This window comes from Miscanthus floridulus, chromosome 13 (assembly GCF_019320115.1).
Source record: "Miscanthus floridulus cultivar M001 chromosome 13, ASM1932011v1, whole genome shotgun sequence".
Taxonomy (NCBI): domain Eukaryota; kingdom Viridiplantae; phylum Streptophyta; class Magnoliopsida; order Poales; family Poaceae; genus Miscanthus; species Miscanthus floridulus.
Window position 1 is genome coordinate 84,578,508 of NC_089592.1, and position 18,226 is coordinate 84,596,733.

The window sequence follows — 18,226 nt, forward strand, 5'->3', positions numbered from 1 at the left end:
TATCCCCCCATAGCTAGTCCCCGAGCGTCTTGTATCCGTTGTGCAATGTCATCTTGAGCTTGTCCGAGCAGGTGCGAACAAAGCCGAACAGTCAGACTCATGGTCCGACCACCATGATGAGTTGCCGAGCAGTTGTGAACCGTCACTGAGCAGTTGTGAACCATCATCGAGCAGTTGTGAACCGTCACCGAGCAGTATATCCAAGTAAGGCTTGTCATAAGGATGTAAGGAGCTCAAGTTCAAAATCTAAAAATTCTGAAAATTCTTCCAATTAGGAGAAGTGTAGCCACTTAGACTCCGTCAATAAGGAGGGTAAATCAAGAAATAAGCACTATATTCACTGCCAGGTGAAGTGTAGCTACTTAGTCCCCGAGCCTGCTGAAAGATGAAGAATGAATCTTGTAGCAGGGTCAAAGAAAAGAAGTCTGAAAGCTTGCCGACGTCATCTGACATGCGTGTATCAAGACCCCAGACATGCTGCCCAAGATCTGCACCTTGATCCGAACAGCTTGGAGCAGCTTGATAGCACACCAATGAGATGTAGCAAGATCCGACCACCAAGAGAGTCCTCAGCTTAGCTAGCGATGCTTGTACGAAGAATCCGAACACCGAGGAGTCCCCGACGTAGCTGGCGATGTCCGAGCACCGAGGAGTCCCCAGCGTAACTGGCGATGTCCGAACACCGAGGAGTCTCCGACGTAGCTGGCGATGTCCGAGCACCGAGGAGTCCCCGGCATAGCTGATGATGAAGCACGAGCGATGAACAGTCCGGTCAACTAGTCGGCGGCGAAGTGAGCATTGAGTAGAAGCGATCGGTGAACAGTCCGATCAACTGGTCGGCGATGAAGTCCATGAACCTAGTGGTTCGACCAGTTGATTGGTGGAGAAGTCCGAGCACCAGGTGGTTCGATCACCTAGACGATGATCCTACAATAAATATGTAGAACGGGTAGTACATGATGTAAAAATATATGAACTCCAGAGAAAAATCAGCAATGGTGATGAAATAGCGTATACAGCTCAACGATCAGTTGGTGTGAAGATGTATTTATATTTAATACAAAACGTCCGACCAGTTAGTGTGTAGTTGAGTCTCCAGCCCTAACTAGCCTGTTAACTATAAGGCGGAGCGCGGAGCACGTATGCGTGTAGGAAGAATAAAGCGTCGCTAAGGAGCCACTGTCGACCACCCATACGTAGAGGACAGACGCTCGTGCACGTGTAGGGAGGAGTCGGAAATAGAGCCGTCTCTAGGAACATCCGAGCATCAACATGATTGTTCGAGGATTTGCCTTAGACTTAGTTGTATGCCATCTTTAAGATGGTATACATGAAAGAAAATCGTTTGGAGAATAAACATGGAGAAAACAGCTCGGAGAAACATCGTGGCGATATATGAAGATCGGAGAATATTTTGAAAAATATTAAAGCGTGACTTAGCTTTAGACAGAACGTCTGATCAGTGGCGTATGGCGTTATCTGGTCGGCGTCGCGGGCAGCTCGCTTAGCGGCTCGCTTGACGGCTGGAACGAAGTTGATCTCGTGTTAGAGTAGGACGACATAGTCGGAGCTTGGTGGTGTCAATCCGCGTACGAAGACGTGCACCGTGGTTGTCGAAGGATGTCAACACGATCCGCCGAGTTGCCGCGAAGGATGTTGATCTTGAGTTACGCCATCTGGTTCGCCAGGGATCAGCGCGCACGAGCCCCACGGTGGGCGCCAACTGTCGATAAAAGATGCTCAGCAGTCCTCCGAGGGGTATCCCACGAAGGTAGATTGATCGGTGGAGATGCGCGTGATCAGGAACCGGATTGTGACACAAGGCGCAGAGATAGCGATTTAGACAGGTTCGGGTCGTCTGATCGACGTAATACCATACGTCTTGTGTCTTTGGTGTATTGTATTGAATATGAGATGTATGTAGATGTCGACTAGGGAATCTGTGTCTCTTCTTATATATTCTGGAGGGGTAGGGTTACAAGGAAAGTATCCTTTTTGGTACTATATAATATCTTGCAGTGCACGTCGACCAGTGATGTGCACATCTTAATCTTGTGGCTGGACCACCTCTGATGGTGCGGCCCATGTCTTGTCTTATAGATACTAGGGTCATATCCCCCACAGTTATATGAAAACAGTAAGAGACATATAGAATGGAGCATTGACTTGAACACGCCACAAATTAAGTCACCACAGTTTGCAGTTACCAAACGGAAGTCTGCAATGGTGGATAGTCGTGATGCAAAAGCCAACTACTTCCATGTTCCAACAGGCTTGAAAAGGCCAGACATTACTCATGGAGATGAGAATACATAAAGTTAAGACCAGACAATGTAGCAAAGTAAAACTGAACATCTCAAAAGCTTGAAGCATAACCAAATACAGGACACGATAGGACCCAAGACAATACTGAAACAATAAAACTAGGCTACTAAGTGAACATAATCTCCATAGCTTCACACCGGATCTGAACCATGGCTCCATAACTTTGAACCTGATCCGAGCGACAACAGCCACCTCGCCTCATAGCCTTGGACAGCTGAACCTGATATGCGACAATATCCTCCACCTTGCCTCACATGGCAGCAACTTAGTTCAATACTGAAAGGAGAAGATTTCAATGCCCACTAGACCAAAATATCTGAACACCATATTTGACAATATCCTCCACCTTGCCTCACATGGCAGCGACTTAGTTCAATACTGAAAGGAGAAGATTTCAATGCCCCATTATGCACGAAAAACTACAGAAACACTAGACCAAAATATCTGAACACCATATTCGGCTACACTTGAACGCTTGAACTACGTACATGGAGCCTTCTCACACACTGTCATAACCCAATCCTCTGTCGTAACTCATCAATAATTGAAGGGAACTCCTGAACCAACTGCACATAACCCCTGGTCAACACAGCCTTCTTGAAATTCTCCTCAGATGCAAAGAAGTCAATGCACTTGTTCTTCAACTCTAGGCAGCTGTACATTTCAGCACAAGTTAAGATCCCAGCAACCGTATCGACAGACACCCCTTCCCACAATTTCTGTGCACACATAAGCTTAAGCCGGTCCAATGCGAACCGGTCAGCCGCAGCTAGCAGATGCTGCACCATCTCAGAAGGAGAGTCCCCAAGCTCATCACCTCCTGGGAAGGCATCTGTGTAAACAAACCGAAGCATGGCTCTGAATGTTGTAGGGGCAATGTCGTGTAGGGTGATGGAGGACATTGTAGACTCAGCCATAGGACCAAGGAGCTCGGCTTTGAAAACCGGCGAACGGGCAGCAAGCACCGCTCGGTGTGCATGGAATGTCACAGTTCCAATGACGAACGAGACATCTGTCCCGTCTGAGCTATCCAACAGTGAGCCAAAATGTTTTCCAATGTCTGAAGCCGGCACATGAATAGATCTGTCACAAACAACCATGACGACACATAAAAAGGTTAAATATCCATCTGTCACGTACTCTCTCTCCAGATCAGTCCGTAAAATGTTGTGCTGACAGCCACATTCAGGATAGTCAGTTTGGAACAGATGAAGGCCACTTAGGAACGGACGAATGGAAGATGTTCCTGCAGCCACATGACGTGGCTGCCCATTCATGTGCAGTAAGAATGTCTCAAACATGGCATAGACGCCTCCGGAATCACTCACCAGCTTAAAGCGGATACTGAGATTGAGGTACTCAGCCTGGCCAGACTCATGTTCCCCACACAGAAAGAAGCTAACCCGCCACATGTGGCCACCAGCGGAGACGAGTTGGGAGTGGATGGAGTTGAAGCCCTTGCTGCACCCATAGTATACACTGAATTCGTGCACAGTGGAATCAATGGTCTGCCCCTCCAGCCCAGCCCAGCCAACCGGCGTCGCTTGCTCACTGCATAAACGGGAACTAAACTCAGTCTAAACCAAATACAATGGCGCTCAGATCTAGAAATCGAACATCACAAAATCAGAAGCTTTTTATCCTTCCACTTGCAGAGTTGCAGTCACACATCAGATCAGTGTACCACCAAATCAGACTGAAAACGAAATCCGTAATCTGCAAGAACTGAAGCGCACGAGAGGGGTACTCACTATCTGCTGCCGGAGGTGGCCGTGGCGATGGCTGGTGCCTGCACCTGCCTGCTGGTGGCAGCGACTCGCCGGCGGCAGCTCCTCCGTCTTCCGCACTCCTGACTTAGGTCCTCCGGCCGACCGTGAACGCGGCCCCGTCACCACCGTCGTCACCTACCCGGCTCCCGCAACGAACTTCCGCGGGACCTAGACGTCCGTCGCCTCGCCCGCCGCTAGGGTTCGTCTCGCTTCTGCGGACTGCGGTTGCAGGCGCAAGAGCGGCCGCGTGTCGAGCGTCCGGGTGCGAGCGTACGAATGGGATCACAACTTCACAAGGGTGAAACCCACACGGCCTGGGCCTGGGCCTGCACTGGATATGCTAACGGCGCTGCCCAGCTTTTCCACGGCGCAGTCTCAATCCCATTATTCGCTTTTTTTTTTTTTTGAATTTAGCCCAGGAATGGCTTTGCAGCTCTAGGACCGATAAAAACCTTGATGAATTGGGCTCGGTGACTGGGTCGATTACACTCGGTTTACTCTTTTTATTTAAAGGTAAAATTAGCTGATCTGGATGAAGGTCCGTTTAGATTCAGTTTAAAGTTGGATCTCCAACAGCACAAAAAACTAAAGCAGCGCCGCCGCCGCCGCCTTGCACCCCCGCTTCCCCTCCTTTATCTTTCCGCGTCTCGCTGGAGGGCAGAGGGGTGGGAATCTATTATTTTCATAAGTTTTTTTTTAAGTAGATCGAGTCCTTAGAGTTAGGATCTCTCCATGCCAAATTTGTTGGTATTGGAGATTTATCTCCACCTCTTCCTCTCCGGTGACGGTAAAAAGGAAGGGTGGAATTGTTTTCTCCATGGTGGCTCTGCTGGAGCTAAGGGCGACAACTATGGTGTCATCAACTTCATCGGCTTGATGACATGGAGACCTTTCTTTCCGGAGAACGACATCAAGGTGGAGATGATGTCGTCGCCATGGAATAATTTTCCCTGGTCTCTTCTCCGTTTTATCGTGGTTAGATCTAGCCACGACGAAGGACTAGGGAGAATAATTTTCAGATCAGTCTTCCTCATTCTTCGGTGACAGAAAGAAGAAGAAGAAGTTTCTCCACTCCGTCGACATGAATGTTGGTCGTCGTTCGTTGGGCATATGTTCTCATGACTTTTTGCCGAGTGTTTGCTCGTGCGGTCATCCATGCTGCAAAGTGTCGTATAGATTTGGTTTTAGATCTGGAGCTATTCACAGCATGTGTACAATTTAGATGAAAATTAGTTTTTGGATATTTATATAATCTAGAGTGCTTGTAACGTGTTGATGTACCCAACTATTATCTAATATATAATTCTTCTTTCGTCGCATCGCAAAAAAAAACAGCACAAAAAACTATATAAACAAATTAAATCAATTTTGAAGAAAACTAAAGAAATAGCTTGGTACACTTTTACCAGGAAGTAGATACAAGAACATCTCCAATAGTTCGCTAAACCCACTTTTTTTGCAGGATGAAAAATTTACAGATTTGCTAATTGATAACTGCATGGAGCACGACGTGCGGTTTCTGGGCCTTTGGATCCCCTAGGCTCCGATCGACGGCCTGTAGGGAGCGTCGCCTCCTGCACCTCGCCCAGCGCAGGCATGTAGGCGGTCCCCACCACCAAAGCCAGATGGATGCGTGCTTTCTCTCTCTCTCTCTGACAAACCAGCCACAACCCCCACGAGAGCATGCAACAACTGATGGATCCCACTGCAATTCGTGAACAATTTGTTATTTGCTCGTGAATAATTTATGAATAATTTAACATATATTCTCTGATCATAGAAATAATTTGTAATTTTTTATGAAAAATTTGGTACGAGATCTGCAGTCTATGGAAATAAAAGTTGTGTTATCTCCAAATTATATCACTCTGTCCAGTAAATTACACTGAAAAAATCATTATAAATATAGTTATAAGATCACGTAAGTCCATGGGAAAAATGTGGTTGTTAGGAGGGGCTAAAACAACCGGTTGTTGGCCAGACAGATTCAAAATTATTCCTCCAACAACTTATATTATATTAACTTTGTATTTGTGCTAGGTTCAAAAAAAAACTTTGTATTTGTGCATTCTTTCAAAAAAAAAACTTTGTATTAGTGCACATTTAGAGAAAAGAGGCTTCCACGCATAAACATACGTGGATGCAGCGGCGGATCCACAGGGGGGGCTGGGGGGGCTCCAGCCCCCCCTAATTTCTTGATTTCAAGCTTAATCACTGTAGCAAAAACTTGATTTCACCATTAAATCTTCATGCAAATCAACATCTCCATTGTTTTAGCCCCCCCTTATCCTGCATCGTGCATCCGCCACTGCGTGGATGATCGACGTTTAGAAAAGATAGGCTTCCATGTGCAAACATACATGGATGACTACTACTCCCTGTATCACTGTACACCCTCGACCTTGCTCAACATCTTTCACCAAATCAAAAGTTATGTTTACCTGACGAAAGATCGGGTACTATATATGTTCCCATCGTAGTCGACAAGCTAGATATGTGCTTTCTATTAATTGCGTAAACAAGAGAGAGAGAAGTAGACGGCCAATTCTGGACCTTCATCGCCGAGTGACGACATCAAAAAATCTAAAAAAAACATAATTACAATGGTATAAATTTTGAACAAAGCAAAAGAAAGTAAAGAAATCAAACAAAACACAAAGAAGACATTTATGTTCATACGAACAACCGTATCACTAGATCATCATCTTCTCCGGTCTACGGTCTTTGATCGTCTTGTGATCGTGGAGGTCACTCTGCTTTGAACAATTAGCCTCCACAGTGACCATGACGGAGATTCCATCGTGTCGAACATGTTGCGGTGTTTTACGAGAACAAACATTAAGAATGATAGCTCAGTCATTACGCCAAGGAATCGGTGCCTTCTTGCTCGAACGCGTGCTTCAGGCTGCCTTTCATGAAGTTGCCGCTCCACGTGGACGCCGACGTCAAGCTGAGGTGGCTGGTCGTGGTGCCCGCCGTGGTCGACATGGTGTCCAGCACCCCATCGGTCGCCGGCCACACGAAGGACGGCTTGAACGGCGGCACCACCGGCGGCGGTATGGACCCGAGCAGGATCTGCAGGATGGCCGGCGTCTTGGGCCGCTCGGCGGGGTTCGGGTGGCTGCACGCGAGCCCCAGCAGGATCAGCCGCTCCGCCTGGTCGGCGTCGAACGCGCCGTCGAGCCGCGCGTCGACGGCCTCCAGCGCGCGGCCGTCGCGGTGGAGGCGCCACACCCAGTCGACGAGGAAGTGGAAGCCCTCGATGTCGCAGCGCGGGCGGCGGCCGCACACCACCTCCAGCACGACGGCGCCGAACGCGTAGACGTCGGACTCGCGCGTCGCCTTCTCGGTGTGGAAGCACTCGGGCGCGATGTACCCGACGGTGCCGTGCACGCCGCCGCCGGCCTCCTCCATGTACGACGTCTTGTCGGTCTCGATGGCGCGCGCCAGGCCGAAGTCGCCCAGGCGCGCGCTGAAGGCGGCGTCCAGCATGATGTTGGAGGCCTTGAGGTCCCGGTGCACCACGCGCTGGTCGTACTCGTCGTGCAGGTAGTGCAGCGCCGACGCCACGCCCTTGACGATGTTGTACCGGAGCTCCCACCCCAGCAGCTGCCGACCTGGAGCAGGGCTGAACAGGTGCTGGTCCAGGCTCCCGTTCGGCATGAACTCGTACACCAGCAGCAACTCGCCATTGTCGTGGCTCCACCCTGCCCGTCCAAAGATAGCCATAAACATGTCGTTCATCAGTGATTGTGGTAGCCCACTTAGTAGGTTAATTAGTTTGGACGCAATGTGGAGAGTCAACAGAACAAAAAAAAATGTTGTGCGCACATGGATCGCCTGGAAAGACGAGTGCAGTGCGTTCAAACGGGCATTGTTAATGGGCATTCCATGTGCGAGATGAGATGATGAGAACCGAATCACAGGTGAATAAAGAATGGAGAAATGGGCGGCGCGCCGGCGGGCGGCCGGAGGACAGCAAGAATGTGGGGCTAGCTAGCTTACCGACGAGACGGACGAGGTGCTTGTGGCGGAGGCGGTTGATGATGCTGAGCTCGGCGAGGAAGTCGTTCTGGCCCTGCGTGCTGGCGCGGGAGAACTTCTTGACGGCCACCTCGACGGCGCTCCCGGCGCCGCCGGGGCTGGTGTGGTCGCCGACCACCACGCCCCGGTACACGACCCCGTATCCGCCCTGCCCCAGCTTCATCTTCTCGTCGAAGTTGTTGGTGGCCTTGCGGATCTCGCGGTACTCGAACTCCCGCGGCCCGCCGGCGAAGCTCCGGATCATGGTGCCGGTGATGGCGCTGCTGCTGTTGCCGTCGTCGCCGTGCACCTTCCGACGCTCCACCACGCACACGTACGCCAGGACGGCGGCGCCGACCACCGCGACGACACCCACGGCCACGGGCACTCCGACGGCGAGCCCGAGCGTCCGTCTCTTGCCACCGCCATCGCCGTCGTCGAACGGGAGCTTCTCCAGCGTCATGTTCCACGCGAGCACGCAGTTGAGCTGGTACTTGCGCCCCGTCGACGCCGCGAACCCGAAGTAGGACCACTCGGCCACGGTCTCCCCGAGGTCCAGCGGCGCGGCGAGGACCGCGCGCTGGGGCTTCACCTTCCCCGACACGGCCATGCGCACCGCAATGCGGCGCGCGGCGCCGTCGTAGTCGACCCAGACGTCGTACTTGACGGGGACGACGGGCGAGATCTCGATGCCGAGCGGCGTCAGCGAGGCGGTGGCGACGGAGACGACGCTGTTGACGTCGAGCCCGACGTGGTTGTCGTCCGGGTCGTACGCCTGCTTCTCAGTGTCGAGCTCCACAGCGACGATCCGGTTCGTGGCGTTGCCGTCGGTGGCCGCGTTGGTCAGGCCGAGGTACCCGCCGGAGCTCCCCGTGGGCGGCTCGTCCGCGGACGGCGCGATCACGAACGCGAACCCTTCCGCGGGCTCCGTGCCGTTGGGCCGGAACACGTTGACGGTGAAGACGGTGCTGAAGGACGCGACCTGCTTGCCCCCGCCGGTGGCGTTGGTGGCCTTGTCGCGGTGCCAGAGCTTGAACGGGGTGGCATAGAGCACGCGGCCAGACTTGTGGGTGAGGTAGGTGGCGGCGTTGTTGAGCGAGTCCGGCGTGATCTGGAGCGCGCCCTGGTTGATGTTGGCGTCGCCGAGCACCGTCACGTTGACGACGCGGTTCGCGCTGACGAACCGGGAGAAGCTGAACCCGGTGACGTTGCCGCCGCAGCTGACGCCAGGGGCCGCGGTGGCATTGGTGGAGAGTGAGGTAGAGGCGGCGGCGACGGCGCTGGCGGCGGCTAAGAGGAGCAGGTGTACGAGGAAACGGGCGGCGGCCATCAACCGCGAGCGAGAGGGCGAGACGAGCACTGTTGCCGCCCGTGTGCGGTGCCACTGCGGCCCGGCTGCCCTCCTTATTTCCACCCGGTTTCCTGAGGCTGACAGACTAGATTCGCTTCGCTGGCCTACCGGTAAAGATGACCCTATAAAATTTTGAAGCTTTTTTTCAGTAGCAAAGCTGCGTCCACACCAGTGTGTGTCGTCTGCTCCTGCGTGCGATAGATCCGAAAGTACTTCTAAGCGTGATCGGTGGATAAATTACTTAACTTAGACAGAGTCCGGGTGACGTACCTCGTCCAGTGAAGTCGCGGCCATGACGCCGCCGACGTGGTAGCAGCAACGTGGAGGCGCTGTCAAGTGACAGCGGCGAAGGCGATGGCACTTCCCGTCGCTTACATTGCGCCATTCTAGATCGGACTAGAGCTAAGACGTCGGTGGGGCGCTGGCGGCTACGGTGAACCTCATGACTCGAGCCCCAGTCCACACCTCCTATTTACTCGCGCCATGACGACGCATTTTAAATGTGCCAAGGTCAATACTAGGACAGCATAAAAGCTATCCAAACTTCTCTCGCTATGCGGGATACAAAACATATAAATCATCACAAAACTTCTCCCGCCATGCAGGATTGACTAGCATAAGTACTATACCAAAACTTCTCCCCATGCGGGATACATCTATACGAAAACTTAGTCATGACGACTAAAACATTCACTTATACTTCATTTTCCGATTAAATCTTCCCGTTCGTTCCAATTTAATCATAAAATTAGTAAACAAACAAAAAAACTATCTTGGCTTGACTCAGGCCTTTTCATTCACATACCTCAATATTGTAGTCTGTTGGCATACAACCGAGTGATCTCGTCGGTTAAAAATAAAACATACAATATGCTTCTGCATCAATTCTACATCACCGTTGGGCAGAAAATAGAATTAATGCATAAAACTCATAAAATTAACTTAAAATCCATATAACTACTCTTCAAAATTAAATTCTCCTGTTGGTTTGAATTTAATTAGAAGATAATCAATATCATTGCAGCGAAAACTTGATAATGAAATACATTCTTTTAGTTCAGGAGCACTTCTTGGTCCTTATCTATTCTTTGAAAAATTGACCATGTTAGTGTAAAATTTATCAGAGATTTAAACTTCAAACTTAAATTCATTATAATATTATCATCATCAACGTTGGTCGGAAAATGACAATACCATAATCTCACTTAAATAAAACGGACTACTCATCTAATTTAAATTTTCCGTTGGTTCTAATTTAATTAGAGGATAAATATAATCATAATTTACTAAATATAAATGCTCTTCAAAATTAAATTCTCCCGATGGTTCGAATTTAATTAGAAGATAATCAACATTAAACTTTGCAGCGGAAACACAAAAAATTTCTTTATCTACTTTTCAGAAGCATTTAACTTTTCTTACCTACTCTTTGAAAAAATTATCTCGTGGGTTCAAATTTTGACAGAGATTTAAACTAGACAAAAATCATCAAAAAAATTGCTTATGAAAAAGAATAAAACATGAACTTGGGGTTCACTGTTCATTTGACCTGGACTTGATGAAACCGTCGCGACCCAGTGCCGCGAAATCGGCCCACTACGCACGCGCGCGTAGCTCCTCCCCCGCGCCCAGGCCGCAACCTGGGCCTGGGCTAGGATTTTCCGCACCCGCCTAGGCCTAATCTAGATCCAGCGAATCGCAGCCGTTGCTTACGATCGGACGGCTAGGCGACGTCTGCGCGAGTACAAAACGCCCCGCCGCGGCGCGGGCACCCTAACCCTAAGTCATTCTCGCTGCCCTTCGTCTCCTCTCCTCAGCGTAGCCGGAAGAGAAAAGAGAGAGCAACGTAGCGGCGCCGCCGCCGGTCCCCTCACCGGCGCGCACGCTCGCCCTAGGCTGAGTGCGCCGTCGTCGAGCGGTCTGGGCGACGGTGCCCTCATCCCCCATATGCGTTGCGGTGGGCTTGCCCTTAACGCTAGATCTAGCCCTCTCTCCCCACCGCACCCGAGGTCAACGCAGGAGGTGAAAGCGCCGCTGTGGCGCCCTTCGCAAGTGCACGCGTGCGGCCGGAGCCACGCGCAGCACCGTCGAGTGGCACCGCGGTGGTGCACTTTGCGCCCCACACGCGTTGCGGTGGAGCACGACCCCAAAAATCTAGATTTTACCGGCGCCGCCGCAGGTCCCTTCACCGGAGCGCGCACTCCCTAGTGGGTGAGCGCGCCGCCGTCGAGCGGTCCTGTGACGGTGCCCTCGGCCGGGTTCGTGTGCACGGCGGCGAGCGCGGCTCGGCTTCTCTTCGGCGCCGGCAAGGCGGCGGCGGAGGTCCTTCCCGCGCGACGGCGGTGGTGACGCGCGGCGGAGAGTCCAGGTAGGTCGTCCCCTCCATCGTCCTTACTCTAGGGTTAGGGTTTCTATTAGGGTCAATTCAATTCGGTCTCTTTCTTGATTTCTTTTCACTTTTCTACCCCGATCTAGATCTACACACTAGAAAAAACCTGACTCTAGTACCATGGATAGATCTGAAAGTACTTTTAGGCGTAGATCAGTGGATAAATTGTTAACTTAGATAGGAGTCCTAGTGATGTACCTCGCTCAGTGAAGTCGCGGCCATGGCGCCGCTGATGTGGTAGCAGCAACGTGGAGGCGCGGTCCAGTGGCGGCGGCGAAGGCGATGGCGCTTCACGTCGTTTACAGCACGCCCTTCTAGATCGGACTAGGGCTAGGACGTCGGTGGGGTGCTGGCGGCTACGGTGAACCTCGTGACTCGAGCCCCAGCCCCCACCTTCTATTTATTGCGCTGCGCGACGGGGGCTCATCAGCCAGAAGAACGGCTGGGCGCCCCCGATCAGGACGCGGATCAAGAGCCAAATTGGCCGTTGGGCCAAATTGGTGGAGATCAACCTAATAGCGTGAAGACGACGAAGAGAGCGGAGAGAAGGAGAGATGAAGGTGCCGTGCAGTCTTTGTTATCTTTTGGGTGCTGTCAACCTGGCACGGCTGCTGGTACGATGCCCTTTCGGATCAAAGATATTCCAAAATGTGACCAGAAAATACAATAGCATTCCACTTCTGTTCTTGCTGAAAGTTTACACGATCCCCATTCTTTTGAAAGAAACATGATCATGCTTCGTGCATGAAGCTGCTGGTGTGGATGTGGATGGGCAATTGGCCAGATGATGAGAAACAGCATATGGTGTGGTGATGACAGTGTGAGTAAGTGAATAGTAACTGAACATGATGCCATCATGCCCACGCTGCTACCATGCTTCGTCAGTTGAAGAAATGTGCAGGTATATGCATATGCTTGAGTTGGTACGGGCAGGTACGGTCTGCAATCGGAATGCAAGCTTCAGTTCATTTTCCCTGGACTTCAGCTTGCTCTTTGTCCTTTTGTTCGCACTCGCAGCGGTACTATTGTAGACTGAATTTTTACAAGAGAATACAGTTCTTCTGTGCTTGCATGGTAGACTGTAGACCGTAGCTCATTCGCCGTTTCTTGTTCAGCGCTGGAGACAGACAAGGAGACGACGACAGGAGGGATTCACACACACGGGCCACGGCACGCTTGCCTGCTCGCTGTCACCGGTCAGCAGGTGACTGGATTGGATTGGGTCACCTTTCAGTGATGACATCTTCACCTTCAAATGTTCAGCAAGACAGCAACATTAGGATAAGGAGAACTGCACAAGCACCGGAGAATCCAATTTGCAGCGGCATTTCCTGACGCTCTCCGTCCTCAGCTCAGATTCCACGCGGGGCTCCGGCGACGTGCAGCAACTCGGCTAACAGTTTCCTGCAGGCTGCAGCGAAGGACGACCAACCTGAACCTGAACCTGTGATTGTTGAATCCAACCTGGAGCTGCATGCGACTCTGACGAAGTGACGGGAGAGCGTCCGTCCAGGTCAATTTCTGCTCTTCAACTGCTGCACTGCTTGCATCATTAAGTTTTCACACCGACTGGCTGACGCATCAGCGACCAAGAACTGTACGTGGCCCGCACATGGCGCAGCCGCCAGCTCCGTGCAGGCTCGAGCTGTTCTGTTCTGTTCTGTCTGCCAGTGGCACTTTCTCATCTTCCTTTCCCGGGAAAAAGAATCAGATCGTCTCGCTTTGGCTTTGGCTTTGCCGTGTGAAACTGACGCGGCGAGGAGACTGGCATCATCAGGTGGAATTGTGGGAAAGATGAGGTGCAGTGCGAGCTGGTGCCGGCGACAGCACTTTTGTTCAACAATGATAGGGGCATGCAGCTTAGAACCTAGCAGCTTATTATACCAAACTCTCTCTCTTTCACAAGTGTTGCAGCGAATTGTGGTGAAGTTCACTGCGTCAACCGTCAAGGTAAAAGTGGAGTGGAGGAGAATTTACGGTGAGTTTAGGAAGGGAGGAAATGGTACCAAGAGGCCCCGTTCGGCTTACCCCATATTCAATTTGTTCGACTTCTTTTTTCAGCCGGAACAGTATTTTTCTCTCACAACAATTCAGTTAGGACAGTGTTTTTCAGCCGAACTAAAAATCAGCCAGCCGAACGGGGCCCATCGTCACCGCTCGCAATTGGTCCAGATCAGAAGTCATCACCCTGACACCATCGTTGGATGTGATGGGATGTATATATGTACCCAAGATCCCAAGTAGTACTCGCTGAATTGTCGCTTTTGTTTGCCATCTTTCTAAGATCGGTCCAGTCGTCCAGACAGTTCTGCAATTCATAATCAGTTACCTATAATGGCAGGTGACGTGCCCACATGCTAATGCTATGCTACACGGTGAGTGCATCAACAGAAAAGAGTGCAAGTAGCATTCGAGCATCACGAACGTTGGATCAGGATCCAACCAACCAACCCGTGCTAGGTAGCAGCGCTAGGGGAAAAAAATGGGGGAGGCACCATGAATCTGCTGTATTCACCGAGGCCTATTTATCTGTATTGCTTAATGGGTTTTAATATTAAACACCTTGTCTTGAAACGTCTATAGGACTAACGAGCGGGACGTCGTCTCCTTCGACGTCGGCACTAGAAGCGTATGATGAAATCTACAGCGAGGACCCTGCAGTGACGGACCTAGGTTTTTATCTCTGGGTATGTGCAACAAAAAGTTTTCTTATGCAATTCGGTAAACCATATATAATTTGGTAAAACCATATTCTCATTCGGTAAAACCATATTCTAAAACCATATAAATTGTTCAAATGAAATACAAAATACTTTAAAATATAACCATATAAGAGACTTACAATATTACTTGTTGATCCGTCGCTTTCTCAATGACATGAATGTCTCAATTATATCATCTTCATCAACTTGAAAGAAAATATCCCGCTCAATAAATGTTTGTAGACAATCATCCAGAACAATATCACCTAGCTTATTCCTTGATTTTGTTTTCACTATAACCAATGCAGAAAATACCCTTTCAACGCTCGCAGTTGCCACCGGTAAAAGCAATACCAATTTGAGAAGCAAGTACACCATATCATACACTTTGTGCCTATTTGTATCAATAAGCTTAACTGAGAGATCAACAATATTGTCTAGACCTTGGAAGCATTCAGTTCGTTTCATGTCATCAATATAATTATCAAGTTGCAATTCTAGCTGTACCAAATTGTTGTTGGAGAAGTCATTAGGATAAAATTCAGCCAATCTACGCAGCTTCTGTGCATCAAATGAAGCAAAGGACTTGGAAGGACTAAAGGCTGACATACAAGAGAGTAGCTCCATGTTGATCTCATCAAACCGATTATCAAGCTCTTGACTAATTTAATCAATGACACCAATGTACACTTCTCTTCTAAAATGATCATCATTTTTTTGGTTTCGGGCTCGGGCATACCTTGCTGATTTTCCATAAGGCACATAAGCATCATCCATAGCAGGAACTTCGACATCATGTGTAATACAAAAAGAAGTGACCGTCTTATGAAATTTATCCCAACCATCAGACCTCAACTATTGCATTCTGCTCTTTGCCACATTAACAAGTGAGATTGCATTAAGAATATCTTGATCCCTTCTCTGCAAACACTCGGATAACTCATTTGTGTATCCAAGAATAACATACATTAAGTGCACAAAGAAAACAAACTCAAAGATTTCAAATGCTCCAAGCACAAAATGAATCTTTGTCCAATCATCCTTATATGCAATATCAGCACTAAGCTCAATGAGCACATCATGGATTGAGGAATACATAGTGATGATGCTACATATAGTTTTGTAATGCGAGCCCCACCGAGTGTCACCAGGCCTAGGCAAACCCATCTCTTGATTTAAACCACTCCCTGATTCAAGCTCACCACACTGTAGTGATTTCTTGACATTCTCCAGCCTAGTATTTTGAAACATACCATGACGCTTGCAAGAAACCCCAACAATGTTCAACAAGATAGATACTTGATCAAAAAAGGTCTTGCAATCAGTATTTCCCTTGGCAACAACTACAAGAACTAGTTGGAGTTGATGTGCAAAGCAATGAATATAATAAGCAGAAGGTGATTCTTTCATGATTAATGTTTTCAGCCCTTTAATATCACCTTTCATATTGCTAGCTCCATCATAACCTTGACCTCTAATCCGAGTCATACTCAATCCATTACTATCAAGTAAACCTTTGATTGCTTCCTTAAGTGACAAAGACGTAGTATCATCTACATGAACAACTCCAATGAAGTGCTCACATGGCCTTCCAAGTTTATCAACAAAACGCAAGCAAAGAGCTAGTTGTTCTTTATGTGATATGTCACTAGACTCATCGGCTAAAATTGCAAAGGGCTCATCACCAAGTTCCTCAATTATTTTCTTTCTAGTTTCTATGGCACAACAATGAATAATTTGCTTTTGTATCTTTGGGCTAGTCAAAGTGCAATTACCTGGTGCATTGTTCAAGACATACTTGTTCACTTCATCACTATTTCCTGCAAGAAACTTCAAAAGTTCAATGAAGTTGCCTCTGTTGCTAGACTCTTCACTTTCATCATTTCCACGGAATGCCAATCCTTGAAACAAAAGAAACTTGATACATCTAAGTGAATATGTCAATCTTTTCTTGTAAAGACGAAGCTCCTCATCAGTCCACTTGTCAATGTGATAATCAATTGCTACCTTGGGATTTATAAAACCAATATACCTCTCCTGAGCTGCTTTGTGTACCTTAGAACCACTATGTTTGATGAGTGCGGCGTTTCCTATATTCCAATTATCCCATCCATCAACAACAAATGCATCTGACCCACTGCCCTTCTTGAACAAGTAGCATATAAAGCAAAATACAGAATCCTTCTTGATACTATATTCAAGCCACTCATAATTATACAACCACTGTAAACTGAATCAACGAGGTGTGTCTCCAATGTTTCGATATGGGAAATCATGTATATAAGGTTTGCAAGGACCTTTAGTAATATATGTTCTACGGATTGCATCTTGATCATTAACATGATAATCTTTTATGGGCAGCCTTTCACCTGGATCATATGGTAGAAGATTGATGTCATACACCGATGGCTTTGATGCGGGCGGTGGCGGTGGCGATGACGCTAGCGGGGGCGAAGGATCTGCAATTTCTTCAACTTCTGCTCTATCTTCTCGATTCTGCTCTTCCACAACAGTTTCAACCGGAGGTGGGGTAGGGTTCAAAGCAGCTGCAGCCGGCTTCTTTGCTGCTTTGCAAAAAAAAGGATCGAATGTCGTCGTTTCTCTTCATCATTCAACAATTATTCTGAAAAATAGTTTATAATTACCAAACGTGCGAAACTCAAATAGTATAGTCACATGCGATATTGAGTTATTGACTCATGTTTGGACTTTGGAACTTACCGACTGGTGCTGATGAACTTGCTGGAGTTCTGGACCTCGCGCGTCGCCCTGAGGAGCCAAGCAGATCGACGTCGCCACCTCGCCGGATCGTCGCGGGCTCGCGGCTTCTCCTTTCCCGTCGCGGCGTCGCCCTGAAGGAGCCAGGTAGGAGCAAATTGTCGCAGAGTCGCGGCCAGGAAATCCCGCGGATCGCTGTCGGCCGTCGCCGTCTCCAGGCCCGTACTTGAGAATTTTAGGCCCTGGTGCGAATCATACAAATGGGGCCTTATAGAGCAATACAAATAACTAAAGTGCATTTGATTATATTATATAAAGCCTGTTTTCTCACAATATCAAGAACCACAGACATGCACTGATGCTAAAAATATATGACAGGTGTTACTAATTAGTTAAGAAAGTAAAGGGCATGTACCTGGGATCAGGGATCGCCGAGTTGCTGCTCCTGCGGTCTGTGAGAAGAACAGGCGGCGGCGGCGTCAGTTCGGCTTCCACGCTTCGACTCCTACACTCCCGGTCAAAACGCGATGCAGAAACTCACGTAAAGCTACCAGGCCGGCAGGCTATAGCAGGGAAAAAACGAGAACCAAAAGGCCCATACAGCCATACTAGCCTCATGAAGCCCAGTCGGAGGGGGCCCGAAAATTTGGGGGCCTAGTGCCGATCGTTTTTTTATTTACATTAAAATTTTCTATCTGTCTCTATGACTGGCGGACCCCAGGGTATGCGGTGGCCCACCCTGCATACCCTGTGGGTCCGTCCCTGGGACCCCGGTAATATACAAGCGCTACGCGAGTTGTTCCCACCGGACGATGACGTGGGTCCGCGCAAGTAGCGCTGTCGCCGCTCAGCCGCCCAGGCATAACCTCCTAGCCGACGCCGCAATTCGGGTTGATCAGTGTCCAATGTAACAGCATGGCTTTCAGTACACTAGGAGGGTCCGAGTGTC

General features: G+C 49.3%; 3 protein-coding genes across 3 annotated transcripts; all 3 read right to left on the reverse strand.

Moving 5' to 3' along the window:
• Window positions 1-2,233: 2,233 nt before the first annotated feature.
• LOC136501262 (BTB/POZ and MATH domain-containing protein 1-like) lies at window positions 2,234-4,355 on the reverse strand. Its single transcript, XM_066496761.1, has 2 exons — window positions 4,077-4,355; window positions 2,234-3,876 (listed from the first exon to the last, which is right to left on the reverse strand). Exon 2 carries the CDS (start codon window positions 3,735-3,737, stop codon window positions 2,835-2,837), a length of 903 nt encoding a protein of 300 aa, XP_066352858.1. The 5' UTR covers window positions 3,738-3,876; window positions 4,077-4,355; the 3' UTR covers window positions 2,234-2,834.
• Window positions 4,356-6,953: 2,598 nt separating this feature from the next.
• LOC136502234 (probable L-type lectin-domain containing receptor kinase S.5) lies at window positions 6,954-9,447 on the reverse strand. The gene is made up of 2 exons (XM_066497696.1): window positions 8,100-9,447; window positions 6,954-7,801 (listed from the first exon to the last, which is right to left on the reverse strand). Exons 1-2 carry the CDS (start codon window positions 9,445-9,447, stop codon window positions 6,954-6,956), a joined length of 2,196 nt encoding a protein of 731 aa, XP_066353793.1.
• Window positions 9,448-14,703: 5,256 nt separating this feature from the next.
• Window positions 14,704-17,629, reverse strand: LOC136500194 (uncharacterized). Its single transcript, XM_066495571.1, has 6 exons — window positions 17,609-17,629; window positions 17,281-17,519; window positions 16,335-16,750; window positions 15,999-16,220; window positions 15,813-15,911; window positions 14,704-15,161 (listed from the first exon to the last, which is right to left on the reverse strand). The coding sequence occupies exons 1-6, from the start codon at window positions 17,627-17,629 to the stop codon at window positions 14,704-14,706; spliced, it is 1,455 nt and encodes a 484-aa protein (XP_066351668.1).
• Between the last annotated feature and the right edge of the window lie 597 nt (window positions 17,630-18,226).